The sequence below is a fragment of the Protopterus annectens genome, chromosome 11.part0, assembly GCF_019279795.1.
Source record: "Protopterus annectens isolate FY-2018-M chromosome 11.part0, PAN1.0, whole genome shotgun sequence".
NCBI lineage: Eukaryota > Metazoa > Chordata > Ceratodontiformes > Protopteridae > Protopterus > Protopterus annectens.
This window is the reverse complement of record NC_056745.1, coordinates 1,049,525,452-1,049,539,990: the sequence shown is the minus strand read 5'-3', so window position 1 is coordinate 1,049,539,990 and position 14,539 is coordinate 1,049,525,452. Positions and strand designations below refer to the sequence as shown.

The following is a 14,539-nucleotide window of genomic DNA, read 5'->3' as shown; positions in this document are numbered from 1 at the left end:
TTCTCCTCTCGTGGGAACAGTGACTAGCTGTTCCATGGCATTTGAATTTATGAACTCCAGGAACCGTTGGGCTAGAAAGTTAGGGCTTGAGTAATGTTCCCAGTCTATATTCGGGTAGTTGAAGTCACCCAATATGATGGTGTTTGGAGATACATTTATACCCTCCAGTGTCTTCAGGAAGGCTGTGTGGGGTTCCTGAGTTTGAGAGGGTGGCCTGTAGCATGCTACAATTTGTAGAGCAGTTTTGCCTATTGTTAGTTGCACCTGGATGGTTTACGAAGCTTCATGCGTTGCCACCAACCTGGAGGTGTGAGTATCCTTTATGAATATGGATACACCCCTCCTTTTGTGGAGTGGTCCAGGTTTTGGGGCCGAACGCATGATATGAGGTAAAACCTAATAGTGCCGGGTGCTCTCAGGAGCCTTGAACCAGGTTTCAGTTACAGCACAGACATCGATGTTCTCCATACTGAGAAGGGCCTCGAGTGCGTGCATTTTGAGATTTAGACTTCTGGCATTGAGCAGCATTACCCTCAATTTCTTCCCATTTTGTTTTCTAGGGTGGTAGGTTTAGAATTTGAGCCTTGCCTAAAAAAGGCACTATGGGGGTGGCAAGAGCCTTAGCCAATATCCGGAATCCCAGGGGTGACAGGTGCAAGCCGTCCCTTGCAAAGCAGCGTGGCTTGTCAAGCATGTCATCCCAGGCAGACAGACACTGGATCCCCTTTGAATGACACCAGACATTAAGCCAATTGTTAAAGCTGATCATCTTGTCTCTATATTGTGGCATCATTCTTGGTGAAGGAAGGATACTGCTCAGGGTTAGGGTCATACCTGCCTGGGCTACATAATCAGAGAGCTCCTCTATGTCTCTTTTCATGCAGTCCAGGGAGGTACGTCTCAGGTCGTTCACACCAGCATGGACAATGACTGTGTCATATTTGTACTTGCTGTGGAGTGACCCGAGTGCTTGTGTTATGTGGCGGATTCTAGCGCCCGATAGGCAGCTTACTGTGACCCTCTCCTTGTTCAGCCTGGTGAGTGGGACGTCAGTGTGTCTGACTATGGAGTCACCTATGACAAGTATGTTTGGTGTTGTATTTGGATTCCTGGCACCTGTGGCTCTGAGGGATTGGGATTTCATTAAGTGTAGCATGTCCAACAGCTTTGGGTTTGACATGGCCTTGTATGTTAAGCAGAGATTGCCTCGGAGTAGACTATATGCGACAAGAGTATATATTTTGGGGTTTTCACTTTTCGCTTGGTATATATAAGTAATGTAGCCTACTCCCTGAAAATATGTATATGTATTTTTAGGCATTTTTGAGTTATGCTTTTCAATACAGAAAATTTGATGAAGTATAACTTCTTGAATGCATCAAAAACAAGGGAAAACACAAAAATATCATAGTACAGCAGTAATATGTAACCGGCCTTTTATGCTGTCTCTAAATGGATGTATGTGCATGCCCCCACATGTGCGTGAATGCGTATGTGTAGGCACAGTAGGAAACATTTAGGTCTAAATGCGGCTTCATCTCACGTCATTTTTCCCTCATTCATGAGGTAAAAACTGTAGCCCAAGTCTTTTTGTTATGGGGTGAGGCAGCGGATCCATTTTACAGGTTTACAAACTTCATGGCCATCACTGCTCAGTTAGCACACACCCCAGTCAGAGATTTTCAGCTTTAAGATATTGGTGATTACTTGGTTCCCTAAAGCCTTGAGACTTTGTTGATTTATAGGTCCTTACTTTTAGAAGCCTTTCAGCAATTGGAAGGGCTGTGTTTGGGCCATGGTAGGATGAACTTCTCTTTTATTTGAAAGATATTCTCTCATTGACTTAAGTTTTTATGATTTCTAGTTGTCTATCCCCACCACATGCTCTATTTTGATCAGAAAGATTTTTCTCTTTCCTTTTTGTCATTGTTGTCAGATAAACTCTTTAAAGTTCTTTTGCTTCTCAGACCCCCCCCCCCCCCACTACATCATCTGTATTCAAAACTTCCACTATCTTTATTTACACATCTACATTCCAAAGGTTTTGGTAAAGGTCCCATTTGTTTTAATTTGTCTTTTTTTGCTGCTGTGCCTGCTGACAATCAACTCTCTCCAATCAGACTTGAGCCCATTCTCCAGAGCTGTCTGAGGGGGCCATAATTTAGGTAACCATGAGGAATGCTTATGTTCTCACCAGCATCTTGGCGAAGAGGATATTTGTTATTGACTTTTCCCCTCTCTCTCGGCAGGGTAACGTTTATTAAAGCTGTGGCTCCCAAGTTGAAGTGGGTCACATGTACACTAGCATGATGAAAGCTACCACCGTTTGGCAGGTTGGTGCACTACATACACACACACACACACACACACACACACACACACACACACACACACACACACACACACACACACACACACACACACACACACACACTCTCACTCACTCTCACTCTCTCCCAGGCCTGCTTCCTTCCTCTGAAGAATTGTTACAGTCTTTGACTGACTTTGCTGCCGTCAGCCGTAGGATGGACATGCCCCTCCTCCCTGCTAGCTCCATTAAGCACCCAAGCAACTAATCTCAGTGCTTTTTAAATGCAAAGTGTCACATGATATTGTCCCCAAACATATACATTAATTTAGGACACATGAATTTGCTTTTTATGCTTGAATAATTGTCATCCCGGGGAAGGGGGAGTCCTTGGAAGGAGTGTCTGGAAGCTAGAGAATTATGGTAGCAATTGATAAGTTGCATGCAGTCCCCCCCACCCCACGTTTGAATGAATGAATAAAGTTACTTCCATTAATTTTGTGCGTAAACATATTTATGTATTTACTTGATGATACTTTATTGTTTATTCTTGTAAATATTTGTGTCTTTAGTAGGGTATTTCTTATATTAGCTTTCAGTAGAGAATATTGGTCAGAACTGGAACTTGATTTTTAATAGTGAGGATGTATTGGGGGACCTAGAAGAGAAAATACAACAAAAGGAGGGTAGATTTCGTAAGACCACATATGAGCCAATTTTGAATGGAAGATGTGAATTTAGTAGCAGGCACTCTGACAGAATTTACACATTATTCCTCAAGGTACAGTACTTGAGTTAGATTGGATAGAAGTTATATATCTGATGTTGTAAATCTTTATTCATTCCTTACTGTTAGGACTTCTGTTCCATCCTCGGAACCGACACGGCCGTTACCAAGCTTGCGCCATCCTAAGACCTACCCATAATGCCCCTTTCATAGTCTCTTTAGATCTTGTTTGCCGTGTTCCTTGTCACACATGCCAAGCCTTCTCTCTCAAGCTAAGTGTACTGTTTTTTGTGATAATTTCTATCAGTACCTTTTTTTTAGTCAGTTTTCACTAAATTTCATCTTTTCGTCTGTAAACTCATGTACTTTTTCTATGTCCTACCCTCTACCTTTGCTAGTTCCTTTTATACCATCGTTGGCACTGTCCCTCTCCCCTACCTTTGATAGGCCTTTTCCTACCACTTGTGGTATTTCTAAGTACCATTGTTGGTACTCCTCACTTTTCTGTCTGCTTATTTAAAAAAAAAAAAAAAAAAAAAAAAAAAAACACCCTCTTCTCCCTAACCTTACTGTTGTTGTTTTTGGTTGTTTATCTTGCCGCTTAGGACTAGTATGGTTTTTCATTATGTCTGAAAAAGTTAAATTAGGATTTAAACAGTATGATAAGTGCTGGTGTAAGATGTCCAACTCAGCCGGTCACGATCGGTGCGTTTACTACTTCCATCAACACCAGAACCCCCCTCTAGCATGCAGCTGTCCCAACCCCCTTACTCTGGGATCCTGAGGACAGGAGATGCAAGACCTTCCCTCGAAGGGAACCCTTTCTCCGGAGTCGTCCTCAGAAGATCCCACTGGGGAGCCACGCCGGAAGAAATGGTGCAAGAGGAAGTACCTTGCTTCCCCTGAGGAATCCATCACTGAGGACACCGATTGCGATGAGGGAAAAGGGTCCCCACGGTCTCCCCTGGAAGATATCTCATTTGGAGACATTCTCAAAATCCTCAAGCAGAGGGGAGACTGGAAGTCCTCTAACCCTTCTTCAGAGCAATCTGTGTTCTTACAGGCCTTCCCTGCACAGCCATCTACTACCTGGGTGAGCCCACCTGTGGATGATATTGTTAAGCTGATCATGCAGCATGCTTGGAAGGCCCCGGACAACATAGAACCTGTCAATCAGATCAAAGAATCCTCCTCCATAAGCCACCTACATCAGATGGGGGAAATAAAAGTGCAAATGAAGTCAGTAGCCTAACTCTAACCCCAGAGGCCATACAAAATTTTATCCACTCCTGAAGACAAGCCAAGTTGGTCCAAGCATTTAGTAGTTGATTCCATGGTCATGCCAGTGGCCACCAAGAGGGAACTGGCAAAAGATAGTTCCACTGTTCATCTTCTGAACAGGGAGTCTCGTGGGGAAGTGGACCCACGCTTCAATGACCTTTGCCATTCGATCACTGTACTATCTGGCATACTTTACTTGTCTCCAAAAAGACCTAATCTCAGAAATGTCTGCCTCTCTGGTGGGGGTACTGCCTGACGAGGTGTGTGAGATTGTCGCCTTTCAGCTGGCTACCCTGGAATCTATCTCAAACGCCTCAATGCACTTGATCTCTCACACCATCGAGGGGGCAGCTTGAGCAGCTGCATCAGATATCGTCATGAGACGGCATGCTTGGATGCATTTGTGTGATTTCGCGGACCCCTTTAAATCTTCCTTTGTCAACTCGCCTGTTGACGAATCTTCCCTTTTTGGTCCCAAAGTAAGAGAGACACTATCATGTAGTGAGAAAGATGAAAAGACCTTGTCTGCTGTGGGCATACATTTTACCACCCCCCCACCCCCAGTGATCCTATTCCAGGAACCAGAGGGGAGGAAAATTGTGGTTCAGGAAGTCCGAAGGATCTTTTCGTGACACTCGTGGTGAGCAATCTTCCCCCACCCCCACCCCCGGTGCAGAGGGGGCAACTCATCCGGAAGATTAGAGGGGGTCTGCGCAACCAGGGCGCTAGAGATTCCTTCTCTGGAAGACCCTACCAGCGCTCCTGAACAGTAGCCAGATTGCTTTCTTCTGGAAGCAGTCGGAAGTCGATTTTTCCCCACACCCACAGGCCTGGCAACTCATAACAACGCATGCATGAGTGCAGAGAATAATATCCAGAGGCTATCCTATCCCATTCAGTCTTACTCCCAGACCTGTCAAATGAATCCCCGATGTTCCACCCAGTCAGAGGGAGGTAGCAGCCTTAGAAATCGAAAAGCTGCTAAGAAAAAGAGTCCTCCAGCCAGTCCTACCAGACCAGAGAGGATCCGGGTTTTACTTGAGGTTCTTTTTATTGCCAAAAAAGACAGGGGACTGGAGACCAATCTTAGATCTCATCTTACTAAACAAATTTATAAAACCTCAAAAATTCCAGATGATCACGGCGCAGTCCATCCTCCCCTTTCTAGGGAATGACAGCTGGATGTGCTCTATAGACCTCCAGGACACATATTACCACATAAAGATGGACAAATGCTCCCGGAGATTTCTCTGCTTCTGGCTGGGAGCCAGTCACTATCAGTTCAGGGTACTGCCCTTTGGTCTCTCAACAGCCCTCAGAGTGTTCACCAAATGTATGGCAGTCGTAGTAGCTCATCTCCGACTACAAGGATTCCAGGTGTTTCCATATTTAGACAATTGGCTCCTTACCGCCATGACCAGGAATCTTCTCATTCACAGCCTCTCTTACAATCAAGGCCTTGCTCTTCGCTTAGGTATCATGATCAAATTGTAAAAATCTCAAATGTCCCCAACAAAAGCACTGGAATTTATTAGAGCACTCTTCGAAACAACATCTTGTCAAGCTTCCCTTCCTCCTTACAGGCTCTCAAAAATAAGAAGCCAGATTCAAGTCCTCCTCCCTCAGGCATTTATGCCAGCACGCCTTGTACTACAGCTATTGAGATCTATTGCAGCAGCCATTACCTTAGTTCCACTGGCGAGGTTGCACATGACTAGTATAGTGGCACCTTTCATCACAATGGTCAATCTTAACCCATCCACTCAACCACATGATGCCTTACAAACCTTTGCAAGAAAGAAATGCTTTGGTGGATGAAGCCAGAATCAAATCTTTGGTGTCGACCGTTCTTCCTTCCCCAGCCCAGGGCCATGGTGACCATGGATGCTTCCCTGCTAGGGTGTGGGGGGCATTTCCAGGGAAAGACCGTCCAAGGCACCTGATCCTCCATGGAGGCCAATTTGTACATAAATGTCGTAGAATTGAGGGCAGTTGTCTTGGCATTGCAAGCCTTCCGCACATCCCTTCCTTCCAGGACCATTGCAATTCAATCAGACAACATGTCAAGTCATCTGGCATATCCACAAACAAGGCGGAACCAGGTCTTGCCCCCTGTGTCAGGAGGCCATGAGAATTTGGCACTGGGTGATGGCTTCCAACAGCTTTCTTATAGCAACGCACATTCCGGGAGTTCCAACCTTATTGCGGACAATCTGAGCAGGAACATTCTGATGCCTCACGAGTGGTCCCTCTGTCCTGTAATAGTGGATCAGATCTTCTGCCATTGGGTCAGGCCTTGCTGTGACCAGTTTGCTTTCCCCCAAATGAAAAATGCAGAAGCTACTTTGCCCTGATTCCCCCCTCAGAGGGAGTCACTGAGGGATGCTGTGATGCATGATTGGCCCATGGGTCTGCTGTATGCCTTTCCTCCATTTCCCCTCATCCCAAAATTCCTCCAGAAAGCTCAAAGGTTGAGAAGCCAAGTGATCCTCATGGCCTCATCTGATTCACAGCCCGTGGATCATGGATCAATCCCAGTGTCTGCTGGCTCACCCACAGGGGCTGATACACCCCAGTCTCCACAGCCTCAAGCTCAAAGTTTGGTTTCTCCACTTCTGATGATTGCCAGGCTACCTGATAATTTCATCTCCTGTTCGTGAGATTCTTCTGGCTTCACACAAACCTTCCAACAGGAAAATTTATTCTAGTAAGTGAGCTAGGTTCTCTACATAGTCCAAAGTTCATGACATAGACCCTTTCTCCATGCCTATTCAGAAGATCCTACAATACCTGACTACCCTATTACATGCAGGAGCTTCAGCATCGAGAATTACTGTGCATTTAGTGGCTATCGCAAATTTTCACAATGGATTTGATAATTCTTCTGTTATGTCACACCGACTGCAAAACCTTCTTGAAAGGAGTATTACATGTTAAACCTTGTGTCAATCCCCCTATAGAGCCTTGGGACTTGACATTGGTGCTTCAGTCGTTAACAAGCCCTCCTTTCAAACCTTCTAATTCATGTGATATGAAATTTTTGTCTTGGAAGACTCTTCTTCTAGTTGCCCTTACCTCAGCGAGAAGAGTATCTGAGTTGCAGGCCTTGAGTGTCAAGAGACCTTACTTGATTTTTCATAAGGAAAGAGTGTCCTTATGTACTGACCCTTCCTTTTTGCCCAAGGTCATTTCTGGGTTTTCAATTAATCAATCTATTGACCTGCCAGTCTTCTTACCTCACCATTCAAATAGAGGGGAATATCTTTTGCATAACCTTGATGTTCATAGGCAACTTCGTTTCTACTTGGACAGAACTAAATCTTTCAGGAAAACGGAGCAATTGTTTGTGGCCTTTGCAGGACCGAGATTGGGTTGGCCTGTCTCCAAAATGACTTTATCTTTTTGGCTTAGAAGTGCCATTACCTTCATCTGCCATCAGAACAAAGTGTCTTTACCTTCCAGAATAAAGGCTCATTCAACTAGATCGATGGCTACTTCAGTAGCTTTTCATTCCAGAGCCTCTATGGATGATATCTGCAGCAGCCACTTGGGCAAAAACCTTATACCTTTATCACTCATTACAAATTGGATTTGGCCTCCAGGGGATGAGGATCTTTTGGTTCTATGGTGCTCAGGAATGTCCTTCCTTAGGGCCACCCAGGACTCAAGTAGCTGGGGACTCTGTCCTAACAGTAAGGAATGAATAAAGATTTACAACATCAGATAAAGAAGTTATATCTTACCGTAACATTCCATATGTGTTGTAGATCTTTATTCATTCATTACTTCCTGCCTTCCTTCCCCCTGCCTGGACTCCTGGTGGACGTTAGAATTTCCTTAGTTAAGGTATTTGCTCAGACAGAGCCTCCTACTGTTTCTTTTATTATTTCTACTCTATAGGAGTGGGCAAACTTGATCTGAAGAGACTATGAGAGGGGCATTATGGGTAGTTCTTAGCTGAGAGTTTTTGCCTGGTGTGAGCTTGGTAATGGCCATGTCGGTTCAGAGGACAGAAATGAAGTCCTAACAATAATGAATGAATAAAGATCTACAACACAGATGGAACGTTATGGTAAGACATAACTTATTTTTCACAGGAGCATAAACTTTTGAAACATATCAAATAATTATTTTAGATTATGTACAGGTAAAGACTAAGGTAAAGATGCAGACTAATGAAATAAAATGAGACACTGACACTACTTTGTTAAAAGAGTAGAATTTTAAAAATGGGTCGTGGAATTTTTTCAAGATTCGTAAGTGAAGATGCAAATTTGTTCAAAAGGATAGCTAGGGAGTGGGATAAAATGAAAATAAAGTTTAAAATATGGTAGAAATAAGAGATATGGGAAGAAAGTAGTAGGAATTATTTAGAGGCGTTATCAAAGGTTAAAGTATTGCAGAAGGGGTCTCTCACAACAAGAACAAGGGGAGTGTTCAAGGACAAATATTGAGGTATGTGGATAATATGTTTGAGTTTAGAAAGGTTGTTGTTAAGCAAGTATTTATTTTTTGATTAAAAAAACTTCAGAACACAAAAAGTATTAACAAAACAACTTCGGCAACAGAAAGGGTTGTTGCCAGACCTATTAGAGATATTTCAGAAATTCTGTGAGCATTTGTATAAACTACAGAAATTGAGAAACCGATGAAAATGAAAAATAGTAATGTTTATGGGAGGCTTAACTATGCCAAGGTTAGAGGTAGATGAGGCTCAGTAATATTAGCCAAGATAAGAAGGAGTGAGATAAAAATGGTGATGTATAATCAATCAACAGGGTAGTCTCCAATAACAGACAGTAGTCCTGAGGAAGTTCGAAGTAAAGAAAATGACTAGGAAATAGCGAATGGTATTTTGGATGCCTGCCCATAAGGACAATATCAGCAAACCATATCTGTAAAGTAGCGGAAATAATTCTAATTACTACGTCGTGAGAATGGAGAATTGGAAATTTTACCAATTGAGTTTACTACAGGTAAGGGCATAGTAAATAGTCAAGAAAAGGCTGGAATTTTTTTGCCGAAAATTTGCGAAGGAACCGAGGGATTGGGAGAAAAAAAACTAGGAAGAGAGAGATAATATGGTGGAATGAGGCCAAACAGAAGTTTGAGCTGCAGTTTACAGACTTCTTTCCCTACCAGAGCCTGATAAAATATAGGCAAAGAGAAAGGGATAGGTGACTACCAAGTGAAAGAACATCTCTGGTTGAGTTTTTAGTTGAGTCTACAGCAGAAGCTGCTATTGAAAAGGGATAATTAGTAGGGCGTGTAAATAATGTGTCATTCCTGCAAGAATCAATCAGAAGAGATTAGAAAAGACTGGGAAGAGAGGATGAAATGGCAATATACAAAGAAACAGTTGGGAGGAGCAATTGTATTGTTACCAAGTATGCAGCAAAGTCCAGAAGGTGCAGGACTTTTGTATCAAAGTTTTTGCATAGGTATGTTTATGTCCCAAGCAGACTTCAGAGAATGTTTCCTTGCGTATATAGTGAATGCTGGATGTGTGAAGGGAGAGAGAGGTTATTGGGAACATTTTTTATTTGCTTTATTTATTTTTGTCAATGTAGGGAGTTTAAAAGATTTTAAAGCTCTTCTGCCCAGTACTTTTTCAGAAATGCTGGAGGAGCAAATGATTGTAACTTAGGAAATAATTCTTTTGGACTGGGATATAGGATCTGAATTTCGTAGATATAGTAAGGCCTTACTAACTTTAATACTATTGGCTACCAAAAATTAATTACTAGACAGAGGAAATCAGAATCTAAACCGATCGTAACTGAAGTATTACAAGAATTGGAGAGGAGATCTTTATAAATGGGAAGGATTACATTAAAATAAATGGAGTTTGTGGTAACAATACAAGTAGTCTGATGTTCAGGAGGAGTGACATTTAAGGGAAGGCAGGACTTGAATAATTTATGTAGTATTGGACAGAGTGATAATTGTTAACGCATGAAAATAGTAAACACTGGTTACAATGATGGTTTTTATTTTCTGTTAATGTGTATATGCCCATATTATTGTTCAAAATGTGTGAATTTAGTAAACATGTTTTTTAAAAAAATAAATAGTATTGTGCGGGTTCGGGAAGAAATAGCTCCCGAGGGGACTAATAGTATGGATACAAAAGCATATCCCAGATGACTGCAAAAAAATGCATTTTAGTGCTTGTGTATAAGAACACGCAGGACATTCATAATGGTGGCAGTATAGAGGTATCAAACTCCTGTCTCACTGCATGAGTGCTGGAGAGGGTAATAAAATGCAGAGTAGTAGAAAGTAAGATGGGAAATGGCCATTGCAGATGCTGTCTTTGCCAGGATTCTAGTGAGGATGTAAAGCATCCATGTGGCTGCCTGAATCACAGCTTTCTCCCTGATTCCATATGACATAACCAAGTAAGGAAATACATGGGTTCTGTTCATTTGTGGTGAGACTTGATGGGTAGCAGACATGGGGCAACAATGACAGGAGAAAAGGAAACGGAAATTATTTTAGATTCTTACGTTAGCTTTGTTTTTAATTGTAACCTTTGAATTTATTGTAAAGAACTTTAATAAAAGGTAATGCTAAAATTAAGTAATACGTTTGTACTTTATTATCATTGTTGTTAGTGCATACCATTTCGATTGCATTACTGCCTGTACGTATTCTTCTGGAACTGCTTTAGTTAAGAATTCTACATTGAATTGAAGCAGCTATTTCTCTTTTCCCTGCAGTATTCTTCCTTGAAGATTGTATTTTAGGAATTCTCATGGTCTATTCGTCCTGTTGGCATTACATTATATAGTAATCTCTTTATATAGTATAGCAATGCCGTTGTAAGATCCAGCATTAATAGTAAAGTTCATGAGTCTTGTGCAGTAGTTTTATACTTTTTGACCTTCCTTTCCTTTATTGCATACTTTTAGATCCTTTTTTATGTGAAAGCTAGTTATTTTTTCCATCACTTAGCTTTATTATGGCCAGTCTTTCTTGGGCTGTAAGTGTGTCCTGTGTACCAGTACCTCATGTGATGGGTTGAGGTATGAAGAATGGTTCATTTGATGGTATAAATAGAGACTTTTGCTGTTGTATGCCATGCCTGATGTACATAATCTCTGCTCACATTACCTGCGCCAAGAGAATTTCTCAAAGAACTGCTGCTGGCGTAAGTCCTTACATAACTGCTCCATATTACATGCATGGGTCTTTGTAAATGATACAGTTACATATTATTTAATACTGTAGAGCCAAATAATCATATTGAATAAAACGCAAAGGCAGTGGCTGAAGTTGGTCATCTTAAAAAGATGTTTGGGGATTCATAAAAATTTCTAATGAGGTAGAACTTCCTGTTTATGAATGTAGAATTTTAAAACTGTTTCCCAAACACTTGTTTTCTAAAACTTAAAATGTCTGCATTATCAGCTTGCCTGCTACTGAATTTCATTGTTGGTGCTTTATTTTTTTTCCATTTAACTGCAAACAACTCTTATTGCTTCTGTTTACACATTTTTGTATTGTGACAGGGACTTTTTATGCAGAATTCATGTGCTCATGTGTCGTTTTTACCTTCTTATCATTTGACTGTGCTCTGCTTTGCCCTATCCTCGCTTTGGCCTTCCATTGTTGTGCCTCCTGCATTTAAAGGCTACAGCAGCTTCAGGAAAGCAGCCCAGAAGAGAGAAGGTTTGATGATCTCTCACATTTTCTGTTAACATTAATTTAGTAAGTAGCTGCCACACACAAAAGGAAATCCCACTACTGGTTTTACAGATGAGTCTCCTTAAAAAAAAAAAAAAAATTGGACTTGATCATTTGAGTGTTCCATTAATGTTAAAAGTGTTCTGTCATGTCAGAGATAATTTAATTTCAGTTCATTCTACATTGGTGACTTAATTTTGCACTAACATTATTTTCACTTTATTTTTTCTTTAAAACAACTAACACTAGCTCATTCTCTGCCAGTGACAAAGTCTCAGTTTTAAAAAATATGTCCCCAAATGTGAATTATCTGATAATTACTCAAACAAAAACATGAAAAAGTTTTCATGACTTTGTTCATTGCATTGCACTGTAAATTAGTTGCGCTTGTAAATTGTATGGCACCATTACCAGACGTGCACTGAAATGTGTCAGTGCAATTTGTACTAACATTTTCTTTGCCTTCATGTAACATTTTGCATTGCCTATTTTGTGCTTTTAGTTTGGAATGTATTTGTTTGATTCACTGATCAGCCAACATGTAATATTTTTAATACAATGGAGTGATTACTTTGAGTTTTACTTTTTAGTGAAGAAAATGTGCATAACTATTTATTAAAATGTGTCATGACCATAGGTGTACCTAAAATAAGATGACTGTAAGTCATGCTGGTTATCACAATTAAAGTATCTGAATTTTGCAATAGTGGGGTTTAAAAGTGTGGTTTGGTGGCTACCACTATATTAATAGTTTGATTAATTGTCTACTAAGATAGCTGGAAATGACAGGTGTGCAATGTGTTAAACCAAGATGTTGCTTGAATCACAGCTCATGAAGTCTTGCTTTGCTACACTTGGTGTGATTATTTTGTAGCTTTATAACAGTTAAGGCATATGCTGTTGTAATTGAAAAAATAAAGCAAGATATTCATCATGAGATCACTGTTGCAGCAAAAGCTAGGTGAGACGTATCCTGCCAAAGGTGCTGGATTTCTGGCTAGTATACTGAAGTTTTTGGGCACCTTCCTTACCTATTGTGCTGTACTTCTGCTAAAGCATATGAACATGCTGTTATAAGTGGGATGCATCGTGCACATTTTAGAACTTTCTTGTCATTGAATCATTTAGAAAGAAGTCTCATCTCCTCCATCATTTTCAGTGCCAGTGTTTAGCTTGCGAGTACCCTGTTAGGGACCTTTCTTTATTTTTTTCACTGAAAAGTTTAATGTAGAAAGTACAGTAATAGTATGACCACCAAGGCTTGTCACATAAAATCAAGAGCAATCTTGTAAGAAAAGTTACCAGCACGATTGAATTTGCCGTCCACTCCCAGGCTGACTTGTTCTCCCAGCCAAGGCTGCAAACGGAGACCATCAATGGAGCAGCGAGGGATGGATTCTTGGGTAAAACTGCGGAAACTCTAGTTATAAACATTTTTTCTTTTATGTTAACAGATACCCAGTTTAGTGTTTTAAATAAAGGATTATCGTTCGTTCCTGCTAGATCCTCCCAGGTTAGTGAGGTTTTAATTGACTTAAGAAAATTTGCAAGAGAGGTAGCCTTAAAAGCCATGTTTCAAGGAAGTGAACAACGAACATCAGCAGTTAAAGAAACCTAGTTTGTTTAATCCTCAACTTCCTTCAACTGTTGAGGCATTTGTAAAAGCATGCGAAATTTACTTTTATAAAACACTTAATATGCCTTGCAGTAAGACTTTTTATAATCTCACTAGAGATGAATATGCAGCGCTTGAACAACTGAGTGAAAATACTGACATTTGTATACGCCCTGCTGATAAAGGTGGAGCGATTGTTGTTATGGACACTGTCTCTTACTTGAACAGCATGCTAGAACTTTTAGGTGATTTTAATACTTGTATACCATTATCTAAATATGATGTTAATTGCTTTGTACAAGAAGTGCATGTTTTTCTGTGTGATTTATTGCTCACTAATATGTTGACAAAGAAATTGTATGACTTTATGATGGTAGAACAGCCAGTGATTCCATCCCTTCATGGTCTTCCTAAAATACATAAAAGGAAGGCTAATCCACCAATGCAACCCATTGGAGCTGGTAGGGGATGGGTCACCGAGCCTTTGTCCATTTTTGTTGAACAACAACTTAAGTTGTTTTTAACTAGAGCACCTGCAGTTTTGAGAGGTACAGAAGATTTTCTTCAGACACATGGGCAAGTGAGATTCTAGAGTTGGGAGTAAGTAGGCCAAGCTTTTGGTGGGTTTTTTGATACAGTGGTGTACATGAAGGTTGAATTTAATTTGGTCATCGATAATTACTCTGAGGAGCTTTGTGTGGTGGTCAACTGAGAGGTGTTGTTAAGGGAGGTGATGGTGAATGAGGATTTTAAATGGTAGAGAGATGTAGGTAGAAATAGGAGAAGTTGTGTCTTATTAGGGTTTAGTGGAAGTTGGTTGTTAATGAGCCAAGATTCTGTGAAGTTAAAGGAGGTTTGAGTCGGGGTAAGCAGGTCAGAGGGATTGTCTGCAACAGTAATGATAGCGGAGTCATCTGCA

The 14,539-nt window shown here is 40.9% G+C and overlaps 1 protein-coding gene across 1 annotated transcript in view; it reads left to right on the top strand.

The window, feature by feature from the left end:
• The window catches only part of LOC122815018 (kinesin-like protein KIF21A), a 1,294,913-nt gene that overhangs the window by 239,408 nt on the left and 1,040,966 nt on the right, over nt 1-14,539 (top strand). The window contains exon 7 of the mRNA XM_044087270.1: nt 11,952-11,990. Coding sequence (XP_043943205.1) covers nt 11,952-11,990 — 39 coding nt within the window. The remainder of the gene's footprint in view (nt 1-11,951; nt 11,991-14,539) is intronic.